Raw genomic sequence first — 17,948 nt, 5'->3', positions numbered from 1 at the left:
TAACACTCGTTTGAACTCTGGAATTGAGTGGTGTAATTTGTTTTTGTCTATCTTGTACAGTTTAGAAGTTACTAATGTTAAATGTTACCTTGATACCGGGATGGACAACACGTAGAACATGTGTTGTAGCAGTCGGTATGAAGGTAATTTCCCAGCTTTGAACATTAATAACCTCTAAACTGTACAAGATAGGCCAAAACAAATTACACCACTCAATTCCAGAGCTCAAGCGAGTGTTATTTGATGTGTCATACACCCCCCTTCCAATTTAAAAAAAAAAAAAATGACTTGAATACAAAATGTTGGATTTCAAAATGGCGGCCATGAATGACATTCACTCCAAAAGTTGCGGTTCCACGTCAAACCTATGTTCCCTTCATCACATTTCAATTTTCCCATGTATGGTGGCAATTATTGAACTCAATGAAATAAAATAACCTCTGAATGGTTTGCATTAAGACGATCAAACTGCACGGTTGCCCGAGGGGCATGATGGGAATTAGTAGTATGCGCATGCGAATGCTCACGCATACGAAGCCCACTTTCATTTGGATGGATTCGTCAATGAGCAAAATTGTCGCATTTTGGGAACTGAGAATCTGCATTTGGCGATCGAGAAGTTTCGTCACCTTCAACGGGTGACTGTGTGGTGCGATATTCTTTGATTTACTTTGAATATAGATCATTAACTGAAGGTTTTGGAAGATGATTTCGTTTCCAATTATCCAAAGTGGCCTTGATATCCACAAGATGCTCGACCTCATCGAAGCAGGAGAGAGATGTCCCGGAAGAGCAGTTTGCGGAACGCGTTCTGGGTCTGGGGTACCCAGAGGCCACTGGCATGGGCACCGACATTGACCGCCATATTCTCCGGATGTGAACACATGCGACTCCTTTTTGTGGGGCTATATTAAAGGCAAGGTGTACAGCAATAATCCCAAAACCATTGCTGAGCTGAAAACATCCATTCAGAGATCATCAACAGCATCGATGTTCTGAGACTTCAGCTGGTAATGCAGAATTTCGCTATTCCTCTGTGCCACTTCATCGCCAATGTCATATGGTTCAATAATTGTCATCCTTTATATAAAAACTCGTGTAAATAATTAAGAAGTTGTCATCAAGTTCGCGTTAGTAAAACCACGGTTCCTAAATAAGGACCAGTAAGTGTACTTGATAGGGCCCATCCTCTTAAATCGTTACAGAAATAGACAATGAAAGACACCATCAGATTAAATGAATCTATATTGCTCCAATAAGGAAACATACAGGGTGTTTCAAAAATGACCGGTATATTTTAAACGGCAATAAAAACTAAACGAGCAGCGATAGAAATACACCGTTTGTTGCAATATGCTTGGGACAACAGTACATTTTCAGGCGGACAAACTTTCGAAATTACAGTAGTTACAATTTTCAACAACAGATGGCGCTGCAAGTGATGTGAAAGATATAGACGACAACGCAGTCTGTGGGTGCGCCATTCTGTACGTCGTCTTTCTGCTGTAAGCGTGTGCTGTTCACAACGTGCAAGTGTGCTGTGGACAACATGGTTTATTCCTTAGAACAGAGGATTTTTCTGGTGTTGGAATTCCACCGCCTAGAACACAGTGTTGTTGCAACAAGACGAAGTTTTCAACGGAGGTTTAATGTAACCAAAGGACCGAAAAGCGATACAATAAAGGATCTGTTTGAAAAATTTCAACGGACTGGGAACGTGACGGATGAACGTGCTGGAAAGGTAGGGCGACCACGTACGGCAACCACAGAGGGCAACGCGCAGCTAGTGCAGCAGGTGATCCAACAGCGGCCTCGGGTTTCCGTTCGCCGTGTTGCAGCTGCGGTCCAAATGACGCCAACGTCCACGTATCTTCTCATGCGCCAGAGTTTACACCTCTATCCATACAAAATTCAAACGCGGCAACCCCTCAGCGCCGCTACCATTGCTGCACGAGAGACATTCGCTAACGATATAGTGCACAGGATTGATGACGGCGATATGCATGTGGGCAGCATTTGGTTTACTGACGAAGCTTATTTTTACCTGGACGGCTTCGTCAATAAACAGAACTGGCGCATATGGGGAACCGAAAAGCCCCATGTTGCAGTCCCATCGTCCCCGCATCCTCAAAAAGTACTGGTCTGGGTCGCCATTTCTTCCAAAGGAATCATTGGCCCATTTTTCAGATCCGAAACGATTACTGCATCACGCTATCTGGACATTCTTCGTGAATTTGTGGCGGTACAAACTGCCTTAGACGACACTGCGAACACCTCGTGGTTTATGCAAGATGGTGCCCGGCCACATCGCACGGCCGACGTCTTTAATTTCCTGAATGAATATTTCGATGATCGTGTGATTGCTTTGGGCTATCCGAAACATACAGGAGGGGGCGTGGATTGGCCTCCCTATTCGCCAGACATGAACCCCTGTGACTTCTTTCTGTGGGGACACTTGAAAGACCAGGTGTACCGCCAGAATCCAGAAAGAATTGAACAGCTGAAGCAGTACATCTCATCTGCATGTGAAGCCATTCCGCCAGACACGTTGTCAAAGGTTTCGGGTAATTTCATTCAGAGACTACGCCATATTATTGCTACGCATGGTGGATATGTGGAAAATATCGTACTATAGAGTTTCCCAGACCGCAGCGCCATTTGTTGTTGACAATTGTAACTACTGTAATTTCGAAAGTTTGTCTGCCTGAAAATGTACTGTTATCCCAAGCATATTGCAACAAACGGTGTATTTCTATCGCTGCTCGTTTAGTTTGTATTGCCGTTTCAAATATACCGGTCATTTTTGAAACACCCTGTAATTGTAAATTAGTCATTTTACTAAAGAAGTACCGTCGTAGTTCTCATGAATAATAATAAAAGAATCTGGTGACATTTACAAACAGAAAAATTTACGGAAACAAAACAAATGAAAAATGAGGATTAAAAATTCCAGTTTAACTGATAGTGAAGTGCTGAATTGTCACATTACAAGACAGCTTCACAGTGAATGAATGGTCCAGCGTCTTCAAAACACAAACCCTCACGTTCCTCGTAAACATATTCGTCCTATGTCATCCATAGTCATATATCTAAAATTCGATCCTTTTGACATACTCGGCAGTGCCATGATTACTTTCCTTTTTTTCCTGTTTCGGGTACCACTAGGACCTATTTCGTTATCCAAGAAGTTTACTTCTCCAAAAGAGAGCTTTGAAGTTTGGACGCTGATATCATAAACATTTGTATTGAGATAAGTTTGGGGAGACGGGTAGGGAGGAAGGAGTTATAACACGCATGACTCCTGTCCCTTGGATTCATGCCTGCACCATGATTGAAGTGAAGAAGTTGCCGGTAACGTTTCACAGTCGGTCCTACGACAATCTGTAGTCCCAGCATTCAGTTGTATAGAACAAAATTTTTGTCGTTTGGAATGAACCTGGCTTGAAGCGTTGAAGAGGTAAACGCAAGCGCGCTTCAGTTGTTTGCGACCAGTTACACGGCTCTTTCGTCGCACTACTTTTCGTACACGAAAAGAGGGGATAAACACAGTTATTTTTTTGGTTTTTTACTGCTCTTCGTAGTATTACTGAGTCGCTGTTTTAATAAATTATGTTGCAGCGACGTTGCGGAATGGTTTCCTGATACGTCGAGCTAAAAGTGCCCTATAAAACAAGGAATTTGCAGCGGTGACATGTAGCAAATAAACGATTTATCATACTTTAAGTATATTTTAGGGATCGAAATCTTCTATTTTTGACTTTATGGCATTCTTAAGGAAATGAAAATCCCACATAATGATGTTACACGTCCTAGATACTAGTAGTAGAGTTTCCTATTGTGACTACTTTAAAATAAGCAAAATGAGTTTATGTGGAGGGAGTGAATCAGAGTGTGTGACGCCTACTTTACAGTCAGAGTATAATTTGAGAAAGATACTGATTCTAAAAATCATTTTAAGTACATATTAAGAAAATACACTCCTGGAAATGGAAAAAAGAACACATTGACACCGGTGTGTCAGACCCACCATACTTGCTCCGGACACTGCGAGAGGGCTGTACAAGCAATGATCACACGCACGGCACAGCGGACACACCAGGAACCGCGGTGTTGGCCGTCGAATGGCGCTAGCTGCGCAGCATTTGTGCACTGCCGCAGTCAGTGTCAGCCAGTTTGCCGTGGCATACGGAGCTCCATCGCAGTCTTTAACACTGGTAGCATGCCGCGACAGCGTGGACGTGAACCGTATGTGCAGCTGACGGACTTTGAGCGAGGGCGTATAGTGGGCATGCGGGAGGCCGGGTGGACGTACCGCCGAATTGCTCAACACGTGGGGCGTGAGGTCTCCACAGTACATCGATGTTGTCGCCAGTGGTCGGCGGAAGGTGCACGTGCCCGTCGACCTGGGACCGGACCGCAGCGACGCACGGATGCACGCCAAGACCGTAGGATCCTACGCAGTGCCGTAGGGGACCGCACCGCCACTTCCCAGCAAATTAGGGACACTGTTGCTCCTGGGGTATTGGCGAGGACCATTCGCAACCGTCTCCATGAAGCTGGGCTACGGTCCCGCACACCGTTAGGCCGTCTTCCGCTCACGCCCCAACATCGTGCAGCCCGCCTGCAGTGGTGTCGCGACAGGCGTGAATGGAGGGACGAATGGAGACGTGTCGTCTTCAGCGATGAGAGTCGCTTCTGCCTTGGTGCCAATGATGGTCGTATGCGTGTTTGGCGCCGTGCAGGTGAGCGCCACAATCAGGACTGCATACGACCGAGGCACACAGGGCCAACACCCGGCATCATGGTGTGGGGAGCGATCTCCTACACAGGCCGTACACCACTGGTGATCGTCGAGGGGACACTGAATAGTGCACGGTACATCCAAACCGTCATCGAACCCATCGTTCTACCATTCCTAGACCGGCAAGGGAACTTGCTGTTCCAACAGGACAATGCACGTCCGCATGTATCCCGTGCCACCCAACGTGCTCTAGAAGGTGTAAGTCAACTACCCTGGCCAGCAAGATCTCCGGATCTGTCCCCCATTGAGCATGTTTGGGACTGGATGAAGCGTCGTCTCACGCGGTCTGCACGTCCAGCACGAACGCTGGTCCAACTGAGGCGCCAGGTGGAAATGGCATGGCAAGCCGTTCCACAGGACTACATCCAGCATCTCTACGATCGTCTCCATGGGAGAATAGCAGCCTGCATTGCTGCGAAAGGTGGATATACACTGTACTAGTGCCGACATTGTGCATGCTCTGTTGCCTGTGTCTATGTGCCTGTGGATCTGTCAGTGTGATCATGTGATGTATCTGACCCCAGGAATGTGTCAATAAAGTTTCCCCTTCCTGGGACAATGAATTCACGGTGTTCTTATTTCAATTTCCAGGAGTGTAAATGTAGCTTGCAGTGTTAATAATTTATCTAAAGTCTCACGTTGGTCTAAGAATAAGCATACAGTATGGAGCTAGCACTCCTGGCTTGTTACATGTTTCATTATGTATACTATTACACGACAATGAGTCGTTCAATATCAAGTCTTTCATTATCTTGTCTGGTCCGATCTAAAGTTTGTCTGTACGATTACTGCCTTTCTTCTAATGAAAGTAAGTGTAACTTCTGATTGAGATAATAATTATTGTAACGATTGAGCAAACCTTCTTTGCTATCCTGCAGTACCTAAAGTTAAATGTGGCCACTGTAATTGTACTAGCTGAAGCTACTGAGGTTCTGAGGATTGATAATAAGTTACTTCCAGTCTTAGTAGTCATTACTTGTATCTTCCGTTTAATAGAACCTGCACATATCTTATTTGTCTACGAAATCCGGTATTTTATTTGGTTACGCGGTGTAGATTATTTACTCATTAACGATATTTCTAACGCAACCACACAAACCGAATTTACTCAGAAACCTCGGCTTGAGCAGGATTTAGTATGTTTTCCTTGAGAGAGAGAAATTACTTAATCCAAATATGAATAAAAACTAAATTATTTCGTGCTGTCTTTGCCCATAATTCAAGGAAGCGCAGAGATATTGTTTAACGCTGGGTCACATTTGTCTCTGTTGCGACGAATTTATAGCTGACGCTTACGAAATATTAATGCAACCTAGAAAAGAAATACTTCATAACCTTCTCGTTTTGAAAAAAAAATTAAAGTGATATTAGAGGTCAGCTATTACTGTCACATGCAAATCTGATCTGCGTTGCTCATAATATGCAGACATTCAAAGTATTGACTGGCAGCAGAGTCCTACACTACCGAATTTATCTAGCACTTGTTTCGTAAATATATTGTGACTCGGTCACATAAATTAGCCCAACAATATTAATTCTTTATTACAATGTGTCTCGATATTTTTTAACAAATAATGCTCCTCTTTCTAGGATCAGTTGAAGCTCAGTTCTCCGAGATCAATTCCCTACATCGCTTTTGAAGATTAGACGAAGATCAGACGAAGTGTTTAAAAATTTGTAGTTTACTACTGTGTCTGCAATTCGTGCTTAGTGCGGCAGTGTTGTGATCGTATAGTGGCTGCATGAAGGCTCAGCTGCAGCTACTATTTATTTACTTTTATTTCAATTCCATATTTATTACCAAATAGAAATTTTAATTAACAAATATTGAATCACATTTTTAATAAAAATAATATATTTTACTGTTAATTAATAATTGCATGAAAATACTAGAATTCACGATAAATTAGAATATGGTGCAAAAATGTAAAACGTCAAATAGAAAATAAAATACTATTTTTATTTCTAGAGATTGAACACTATTAATGACGCATACAGTTTTTCGACTTCACAAAGAGTCATTTCTCTTCTCTGCATGAAATTTTAATTTTTGTTTTCATGTGACTAATAATTTAAAAAAAATATATATTTTTAATTAGAAATTATGATATAATATGTGTTAATTAATATTCCTCTTTGTTAATAAATATAGAATTTAAATAGCCCGTCGCGGAATACTTAGCGTCGCTGCTTTCGGTGCGGAAGGACCATGGTTCGCTTTCCGGTACATACTTGAATAAGCAGCGTCGCCATCAACATTCATCTGCTAGGGGAAGGGGGGAGGGAGGGGGGGGGGAGGGTCAGAAGGCATCGACGACATAGGTTGCTCCTCTTACTGCCTTGAAGGCAACAGTCACCCAGACGAAAAGGACCTAAGGCCTAATCCCTGACTGGTGTTTTTCTTTTTTTAATGGTTCAATGGCTCTGAGCACTATGGGACTTAACTTCTGAGGTCATCAGTCCCCTAGAACTTAGAACTACTTAAACCTAACTAACCTAAGGACATCACACACATCCATGCCCGAGGCAGGATTCGAACCTGCGACCGTAGCGGTTTTCTTGTTTTACATAGGAAGGAAATGCTGACGGTAGTGAGATTAAAAACGCGGCTTTACGATCACAAGCCAGCCATTCTACGCTCAGGGCCAACAACAACTGTGTTAACAGATAACAAATGTTTTATGCTTCGCAGGAAATTTATTTTCTTGACTTTAATTCGCCTCCACAGCTTTCCCGTTCGGCTTTCATACTTCGCTACCGTACAGAATAAAAAAGGTTACCGTAGCCTTGTAGAATTTCTTGTACATCTCTGAGGGACAGCGTTCGTTTGATTGTGCCACATAGCCGTCAGAAACTAGCTAACTTTCAATCTCGTTCGTAACCATACGCGAGACTGAAGCCTACATAGTTGGTTTGATATTTCTTCGAGAAAAGTGCCCATTTGAAACATTTTTAAATCTTGATGTTGTTGTGGTCTTCACTCCTAAGACTGCTTCTATACCGTTCTGCACGCTTCTGTGCAACGCTTCATCATTGAATAACTACTGCAAGATACATTCGTTTGAACACGCTTACTGTGTTCAAGCCTTGGGCCTCCTCTACGCAATTACTCCGGATTTCATTCGGTCACCAAATATATTCTTTGATGCCTCAGGACATGTCCTATCAACGGACTTTTCTTTTAGTCAATGTACTTTAAATTTCTTTTCGCCCCATTTCGATTCGGCACACCCTAATTAGTTGGTCGATCGGTCCACCTAGTCTTCAGCATTGTCCTACCGCAACGCATTTCAAATACTTCTAGTCCCTTCTTGATCGACCTAGAAAAATAGCCTCAAATAACCTGTTTTAAAAAAGAATTTCTTGCTTTTGCCAATCTGCATTTTATGTCCTCTCAGCTTCGACCAGCGTCATTTATTTTCCTGTCTATATAGCAGAATTCATCTCCCGTGTTCAGTGTCTCACTTTTAATTTCATTCCCTCAGCTAAGTGTGATTTAATTCGAATACATCCCACTACTAACGTTTTACTTTTGTTATTGTTCATCTGTTAACCTTTTTTTCTTTTCGATTCCTTTTTCAGTTCCTTTGCTGTCCGTGACAGAATTACAGTGTCATCGGCAAACTTCAATGTATTTAGTGTTCCATAGGTCAACAGATAAAAATGGAGCCCTCACAGACTCACTTTGTTGTCCCATTGCTGAAAATCCTTTTTCTCATTATGGGCAGACATAACAAGTTGGAATTTGTCTCACACACTAAGGTCCCTTGGCGATCTAAAAAATTTAAGCTAGTCAATGGAATCAAAAGATGCACCCTTTCATGTCACATATTTCGACACTCGCAAATTCACTCACTAAAAATTGTAGGGGACTTCTCGTTAACCCAGAATTATGAAATTTGACAAGAAACAAGATTTCACAGTATAACTGAAGGGAAAAAAATCCGAAAAGTGTCAATTTGTAATTACGACAGCAGAAATAAATTTTTTTCTCATTATATATCTAGCTGTCTGTCTGTCTGTCTGTCTGTTAAAACCCCTTTTTCTCAGGAACAGTCACGCGAATCAAGTTGAAATTTATGACACATACTAATGTGTACGGTCCCTTGGTGTTGTAAGGAACTGAAGATTCTAAGTCAGAGCAATCAAAAGAAACGGCTATTTATGTCATATATTTTGATACTCGCTAATTCACTCACCAAAAATTGTAGGGGACTTCTCGTTGACCTAGGATCATAGGATTATGCAAGAAGCAAGGTTAATAATACAAGTAAAGGAAAAAAAAACAGGAAGTGTTAATTTTTAGATGTACAACACGAAAAAAATAATTTTTGTCATTTATTATCCGACTTGAAACTTAAAATTAAGAAATTCTCGAAAGTCTTGGACCGATCTTTGCCAGTATCAGTGTCGAGGTTTTCGATTCCTCGGATGGATGAGTTGTTTACATACATGATTGACTTCGTTCGGAACACTCAGAGCGCGTTCTCTACTCGCACCTAGTCAATTTTTATTTCTTGTCGTTGAACTTCATTTCCTTTCGAAATTTGTCCTCGGTTTCCTTTACACCTTGCTCAGTTTACAGTTTGAATAACACTGGCAATAGACTACAAGGCTGCATCACTTTCTTCTCAATTACCGCTTCCCTTTCACGTTCTTAGACTCGTACAACTGCAGTCTGACTTCAGTAAGTCGTAAATAACCTTTCGCTTGTTGTATTTTACCCTTGCCAACTGCAGAATTTCGAAGTTGCGTTCCAGTCAACATCTGAATCTTTCTCTGAGTCTACAAAAGTTGCGAACGTCGGTTTACCTTTCTTCTCCACATCTTATGAGGTAAGTCGTAGAGTCAGTATTGCCGCTCGTGTACCTACGTTTCTCGGGAACCCAAGCTGATCTTCCGCGAGGCCGATTTTCATCTGTTTTCCCATTCTCACGTCAATAATTTATGTCAGTGTTTCGGAACCATTATTTTTACTGACAATTGTGTAACGTTCACACTTTTCAGCACCTATCTTCTTTCGAACTGAAATTATTACATTCTTATTAAAGTCTGAGAGTATTTGGTCTCATAAATCTTGCATACCAGTTAAATAGTTTCGTCGTGGTATGCTCTCGCAAGGATCTCACTAATGCTGAGGGAATGCCGTCTGCTTCGAGGGCGTTGTTTCTGTTAAGAAGTGTTCCACTGCACCGTAAAATTCTTTTCGCTGTGTCATATCTCTCACCTCATCCTCGTCTACTTTCTCTTTCCTTTCCATAATATTATCTTCAAATTTGTTTCCTTTCCGCATTCCTTGCACCTTCCACCCTTTTGTTCTTTACTTAGTGTTCGCTTACTACCTGAACTCTTAATATTCACAGATGTGCTTTTCTTTTTCCCAAAGATCTCTTTAATTTTCCTGTATTCGGCAGCTATCTTTCCCATAGTCATACATGCTGCCACAGCTTGGAAGTTTTTCTCTACACATTTCTGCTTTGACATTTTATACGTTCTGTCAACCCCATTGTGTGAATTACACTTTTCCTGCCTCGCGTACTCCTTTCTTCAATTAAATTCGATATTTTATGTGTTATCGAAGAATTTCTACTGGACGTTGCCTTTGGCTTGTTTGCTCCACTGCTGCTGTCTCTCAGAGATAAACATCCGTCTCTTGCTGCATTCCCTTCCTATGTTTCATGCAGTCATTGCTCAACGCTCCCTTTACAACTCTCGGCCATCTCTGGTTCTTTTATCATATCCAAATGCCATCTCCCTAGTTTTCAAAATATCTTCAATATATTCAGTTTTAATTTGCAGTTCATAACCAATGATCAGAGTCCACATCGGCTACATCTACATCTACATCTACATTTATACTCCGCAAGCCACCCGACGGTGTGTGGCGGAGGGCACTTTACGTGCTCCTGCAAATGTTTTGCTTTTGAAACCTGAATTCGAAGTTATAGCTGTATAATATACCTGAAACCTTCCGACGTCTCCGTGTCTCTTCGACGTATTCAACAACAATCTTTCAAGATTCTTGAGCTAAGCGTCAGCAGTCATTAAATTATGCTTTGTGGAAAATTCTACCAGGCTGCTTCCCCCTTCATTTCTCTCCCCCAGACCACTTTCTCTTGCTGTTTTTCCTTTACTGCCTTCCCCTAATATCGAATTCCGGTCTCCCGAAGTGAATAATTCCTTTTCCCTCATCACACATTCTTGAAATCCTTTTTTAATTTGGGGTGGTAGTAGGCACATTAACTTGTACCACTGTGGTGGATACTGGCTTTGTCTCTATTTTTGCTATGACAATGCGTTCACTATGTTGTTCTTAGTGGTTCACCAACACTCCTGTAAATTCATTGGCACAGAATGTATTTAGAGATCTCTAACAGACAGGGAACTGCGCAGCGCCTATTTCCTACTAGCGAAAAGTGATTATCATTACACATTCGCCAGCAAAGCAAAGATATAACGGACAATACACGTGGACTTGGAGCTTAACAGCAAAGAGAATCGTATGTGCGATACAACAACATATTCCACGCTGTCCTTTGTTTCTCTTTTGTGAGCAAACGAGAAAAGAAATGTTTACTATTAAAAACAGGTCTCATGTGCACTGAAAAAAATGAAATTCTCTTTAAACTGTATTGTTATCCTCATTGAAGAGGGAACTGGACATACATTAACAGAATGTAACAAATACAATCACCGAAGAATACTTACAGTGCACGATTATTTGTGTCTGAGAGTAGGTCTTAGCTCCATGAATAGTTTCGTTATCGGGTATGCGGGGTGTTCCAAAACTATTCGTTCAAATTAATACATAAGGTAGAGAACATGAAAAGAAATATAATTCGTCAAGGAACATTCAGTCTCTGAAGTCAGCTTGAAAAGTGAGGGAACATTTTGTTAGTGGTGCTGAGGTAAGCTGTTGTGTTGGGGTCGCTGACCAGGAATGTGTAATGATGTTTAAAACTGCTCCGTGTACAGGTGGTTGGCTGTACTGGTTGTATGTACCACTGACTGTGAGACAAAGGATGTACTTCCAGCACCATGGGGCGCTAGAACATTTCGGCACTGATGTGAGGAATTATCTGCGGGCCGCCTCCGGGAATCGATGGGTCGGCCAAGGTGGCCATGTGGCCTTTCCAACCGGGTCATCTGACCTCACGGTCTGGTTTTCCTCCACGGGGGCATGATAAGCAGCTGGTGTACATAACCGTCCTGGAAACAGAAGCAGACCTCGTCACTAGAATTGCCGTCGCTGTTGATGCCACTGCGGAAATGCCAGGAATCATTGAATGTACACGACAGTCAATGGTGCGACGGTGTACTGCATGCATGCAGGACAAGGATCGCGCATTGTAGAAGTTCCTGTGAATACCACTGCTGTAATTGAAAAGAGAGAGTATCTCCCTTGTAAATCACCCCTAGCATCAGAAATTGCCATCAGGGAACTTACATTATGTGATCAAAAGTATCCGGACACCCCAAAAACATACGTCTTTCATATTAGGTGCATTGTGATGCCACCTACTGCCAGGTACTCCATGTCAGAGACCTCAGTAGTCATTAGACATCGTGAGAGAGCAGAATGGGGCGCTCCGCGGAACTCACGAACTTCTAACGTGGTCAGGTGATTTTGTGTCACTGGTGTCATACGTCTGTACGAGAGATTTCCACACTCCTAAACATCCCTAGGTCCACAGTTTCCGATGTGATAGTGAAGTGGAAACGTGAAGGGACACGTGCAGCACAAAAGCGTACAGGCCGACCTCGTCTGTTGACTGACAGAGACCACTGACAGTTGAAGAGGGTCGTAATGTGTAATAGGCAGACGTCTATCCAGACCATCACACATGAATTCCAAACTGCATCAGGATTCACAGCAAGTACTATGACAGTTAGGCGGGAGGTGAGAAATCTTGGATTTTATGGTGGAGCGGCTGCTCATAAGCCACACATCACGCCGCTAAATGCCAAACGACGCCTCGCTTGATGGACGATTGAACAGTAGAAAAACATTGTGTGGAGTGACGAATCACGGTACACAATGTGGCGATCCGATGGCAGGGTGTGGGTTTGGCGAATGCCCGGTGAACGTCATCTGCCTGTGTGTGTAGTGTCAACAATAAAATTCGGAGGCTGTGGTGTTGTGGTGTTGTGTTTATCATGGAGGGAGCTTGCACCCCTTGTTGTTTTGCGTGGCACTATCACATCACAGGCCTATATTGATGTTTTAAGCACTTTCTTGCTTCCCACTGTTAAAGAGAAATTCGGGGATGGCGATTGCATCTTTCAACACGATCGAGCACCTGTTCATAATGCACAGCCTATGGTGGAGTGGTTACAAGACAATAACATCCCTGTAATGGATTGTCCTCCACAGAGTCCTGACATGAATCCTATAGACTACTTTTGGGATGTTTTGAAACGCTGATTCCGTGCCAGTACTCAGTGATCGACATCGATACCTCTCCTCAGTGTAACATTCAGTGCAGAATGGGCTGCCAATCCCCAAGAAACCTTTCAGCACCTGATTGAACGAATGCCTGCGAAAGTGGAAGCTGTCATCAAGGCTAAGGGTGGTCCAACATCATATTGATTTCCAGCATAACCGATCGAGGACGCCACGAACTTGTAAGTCATTTTCAGCCAGGTGTCCTGATACTTTTGATCACATAATGTACATGCATTAACTAAATATATTTATTTTTATGTTCTCTGCCTCCCGTAATAATTTGAAAGAGTAGTTTCCAAACACCTTGTACTTGCCACTTAATTTGTGTCTGTGAAGTGGGAATTTCAAAACTTTATGAACTGTACTTACAGGCTGATCAAAAAGTCAGTATAAATTTGAAAACTGAATAAATCACGGAATAATGTAGATAGAGAGGTACAAATTGACACACATGCTTGGAATGACATGGGGTTTTATTAGAACCAAAAAAATACAAAAGTTCAAAAAATGTCCGATAGTTGGCGCTTCATCTCATCAGAATAGCAATAATTAGCATAACAAAGTAAGACAAAGCAAAGATGATGTTCTTTACAGGAAATGCTCAATATGTCCACCATAATTCCTCAACAATCGCTGTAGTCGAGGAATAATGTTGTGAACAGCACTGTAAAGCATGTCTGGAGTTATGGTGAAGCATTGGCGTCGGATGTTGTCTTTCAGCATCCCTAGATATGTCGATCGATCACGATACACATGCGACTTCAGGTAACCCCAAAGCCAACAATCGCACGGACTGAGGTCTAGGGACCTGGGAGGCCAAGCATGACGAAAGTGGCGGCTGAGCACACGGTCATCACCAAACGACGCACGCAAGAGATCTTCCACGCGTATAGCAGTATGGGGTGGAGCGCCATCCTGCATAAACATCGTATGGCAAGTGTTTATCAGCCAGGCTGGGGATGATGCGATTCTGTAACATATCGGCGTACCTCTCATCCGTCACGGCAGCAGTTACCTTCTGTCCAGCGCCATCTGTCGGACATTTTGTGAACTTCGTTTTTTTTTGTTCTAATAGAACCCCATGTCATTCCAAGCATGTGTGTCAGTTTTCACCTCTCTATCTGCGTTATTCCGTGGTTAATTAAGTTTACAAATTTATACTGACTTTTTGATCACCCGGTATATATAATTTTGTGTGTCTCTGTATACATACATAATTAGGTTGTTTATTAAAAGTTTTGGAAATAAGTATTTTTATACTCATTGTTTTACATAACTGTACGATGAACTTTATCTAATTTGCTTTTATGTAATTCATTACGTTCATAATTGAGGAATACTGACAAATGTCCTGTTTGTCTCGTAGTATCACATAATTTTACCTGGTCAAATAGGCGTTGCCTGAAATGAATAAAAAAGGCCTAAAAAGTGCACTGGTGTGATTCTTGGACATTCACTGCAGCTCTGTCCTTACACGTGATTAACGGTTTCCAAGTGATATGTAATCTTTGGTCACAGACAAAATGTACCAGAACAACCCACGTATATTGTTTTTTAAAAAAAGAGATAAAAATAGATATGTTTACATGGCTGCACAGCGCGGGTTCCGTTGCACAGGGCTCTGTGATGTTGACGCTTAGCAAATGCCACAGCGACCCGTGGCTCACATTTGCCAATCAGGGCTAGTTAAATGTGAAAGCATGGCTGTGTAGCGGCTCGGCACGGCAGGTCTTACCGGTCAGACAGATGAAACACGCGACGGACAGAGCAGCGACCACCACGGGGACTGCCATGGCAATGGCGCTGTGCTTTCGCGGCCTGCCGTCACGTGCGCTGATATCGAAAACTGTCGGAGCCTCTCGAGATTAGATACGCGATATGCGGGGCAGTCGCACCTCTCTCTCTCTCCCTTCCTCTCACCTTCGGCGAGTGCCTCTCATTCTTTCTCTTTATCTTCTCTTATCCGTGGCATTTCTCACGCCCAGTTTTCGTTTTTCCCACGATAGACTCGTTCCCACGGCAAAGCGACAGTATCAGATGCCGGTCACTGTTGCGTATCGCTCGTTCGAGACTGCTCTTGATGGATGGCAGATCTGTTGACTATCACCTCATGTTGCGTGATTTCTTGGTGTGTCAGGCCCTTGTGCTCGGTACGTGCGTAAGCGAAACTCTTTCTTCCTTTTGCCATGAAAAACAATTAACTTGTCAACCACCGACAAATCAGACTAGGTTTTTCCTGGAAAACATCGAGCTTCTTCACGATTACCATTCACCTTCGCCAGAGTCACTATTCTGACGAGAAAGTTACATTAATGGTTTATTCGACACTACTGGCCATTAAAATTGCTACACCACGAAGATGACGTGTTACAGACGCGAAATTTAACCGACAGGAAGAAGATGCTGTGATATGCAAATGATTAGCTTTCCAGAGCATTCACACAAGGTTGGCGCCGGTGGTGACACCTACAACGTGCTGACATGAGGAAAGTTTCCAACCCATTTCTCATACACAAACAGCAATTGACCGACATTGCCTGGTGAAACGTTGTTGTGATGCCTCGTGTAATGAGGAGAAACGCGTACCATTACGTTTCCAACTTTGATAAAGGTCGGATTGTAGCCTATCGCAATTGCGGCTTATCGTATAGCGACATTGCTGCTCGCATTGGTCGAGATCCAATGACTGTTAGCAGAATACGGAATCGGTGGGTTCAGGAGGGTAATACGGAACGCCGTGCTGGATCCCGACGGCCTCGTATCACTAGCAGTCGAGATGACAGGCATCTTATCCGCATGGCTGTAGCGGATCGTGCAGCCACGTCTCGATCCCTGAGTCAAGAGATGGGGACGTTTGAAAGACAACAACCATCTGCACGAACAGCTCGACGACGTTTACATCAGCATGCACTATCAGCTCGTAGACCATGGCTGAGGTTACCCTTGACGCTGCATCACAGACAGGAGCGCCTGCGATGGTGTACTCGCCGACGAACGTAGGTTCACGAATGGCAAAACGTCATTTTTTCGGATGAATCCAGGTTCTGGTTATAGCATCATGATGGTCGCATCCGTATTTGGCGACATCGCAGTGAACTCACGTTTTAAGCATGTATTCGTCATCGCCATACTGGCGTATCACCTGGGGTGATGATATGGGGTGCCATTTGTTACACGTCTGGGTCACCTCTCGTTCGCATTGACGACACTTAGAACCGTGGACGTTACATTTCAGATGTGTTATGACCCGTGGCTCTACCCTTAATTCGATCCCTGCGAAACCCTACATTTCAGCAGAATAATGCACGACCGCATGTTGCAGGTCCTGTACGGGCCTTTCTGGATACAGAAAATGTTCGACTGCTTCCCTGGCCAGCACATTCTCCAGATCTCTCACCAATTGATAACGTCTGGTCAATGGTGGCCGAGCAACTGGCTCGTCAGAATACGCCAGTCACTACTCTTGATGAGGTGTGGTATCGTGTTGAAGCTGCATGGGCAGCTGTACCTGTACACGCCATCCAAGCTCTGTTTGACTCAATGCCCAGGCGTATCAAGGCCGTTATTACGACCAGAGGTGGTTGTTCTGGATACTGATTTCTCAGGATCTATGCACCCAGATTGCGTGAAAATGTAATCACATGTCAGTTCTAGTATAATATATTTGTCCAATGAATACCGGTTTATCATCTGCATTTTTCTTGGTGTAGCAATTTTAATGGCCAGTAGTGTATGTAAAAAAAAGTCCAAGGCAATTTGTTTCTAATAGGTTGGTGGGCAAATTAATAGCGGTTTTGTTTTGTATCTTGGTACTCCTGTTGCTATGGGTTTATTGACATATTGTCATTTTTTATTTGTAGTTCACTGTCGCTATTTTAGTTTACATTTCTCATTTTATCGTTTGGAGGTGGTGAGTGGAGTTTTGGACGCTAGAAAATGGAGTGCCAAGTGCAGGAATAAGAACATTTCTGACATTTAATTCAATAGAGTGGTCACAGCGGCAGCCAGAAGCATTTGTGTCAAAAATATGGGGATAATCCCACTGGACAGAGCATGGATATAAAATAGCTTAAAGGAGGATCGTTTTGACGTTAGTGGCTTTCAACGTTCATAAAGACCTTCGTGGTTTGATGAAGATCATTTAAATCGCTTAATCCACAAGATCCATGTCAGTGTGCTCGAGAACTGACAAATGTGGTGAACCATGATCTCTCCACCATCATGCGTCTTGAGCATGCAGTGGGGAAGGTTCAAAAATCAGGTGTATGGAAGCGCATGTTCTATGCAAAAATAAAAATAAAAATAAAAATAAAAATAAAAAAATAAAAATCTGTGGGTGGCCATACGATTATGTGCATCTCTACTTGCTCGAAATCAGTTGGCTCGTAAGCAACACCGACCATTCCTATTCCGTACCGTTACTGGAGAAATGGTGTCCTTATGCTAACATAAGGAAAAGAAAGGAATGGTTGAGGACAAGCAAAGCAGCAACTTCCCGTACTAAGACCTGTGCGGGTGCACAAAAGATAATGTTATGGGACTTAACTTCTAAGGTCATCAGTCGCCTAGAACTTAGAACTACTTAAAGCTAACTAACCTAAGGACATCACACAACACCCATGCCCGAGGCAGGATTCGAACCTGCGACCGTAGCATTCAGGCAGACTACGCTTGTCTGCTGCCTGAAAGTGTGATTGGTAC

The 17,948-nt window shown here is 43.0% G+C and overlaps 1 protein-coding gene across 1 annotated transcript in view; it reads right to left on the bottom strand.

Moving 5' to 3' along the window:
- Window positions 1–15,117, bottom strand: part of LOC126253187 (uncharacterized) — a 237,491-nt gene extending 222,374 nt beyond the window's left edge. The window contains exon 1 of the mRNA XM_049954351.1: window positions 14,983–15,117. Coding sequence (XP_049810308.1) covers window positions 14,983–15,040 — 58 coding nt within the window. The 5' untranslated portion in view covers window positions 15,041–15,117. The remainder of the gene's footprint in view (window positions 1–14,982) is intronic.
- Between the last annotated feature and the right edge of the window lie 2,831 nt (window positions 15,118–17,948).

Source organism: Schistocerca nitens, chromosome 4, assembly GCF_023898315.1.
Source record: "Schistocerca nitens isolate TAMUIC-IGC-003100 chromosome 4, iqSchNite1.1, whole genome shotgun sequence".
Classification (NCBI taxonomy): Eukaryota; Metazoa; Arthropoda; class Insecta; order Orthoptera; family Acrididae; genus Schistocerca; species Schistocerca nitens.
Note: the sequence above shows the minus strand (reverse complement) of the source record. Positions and strands in the feature narration are given on the sequence as shown.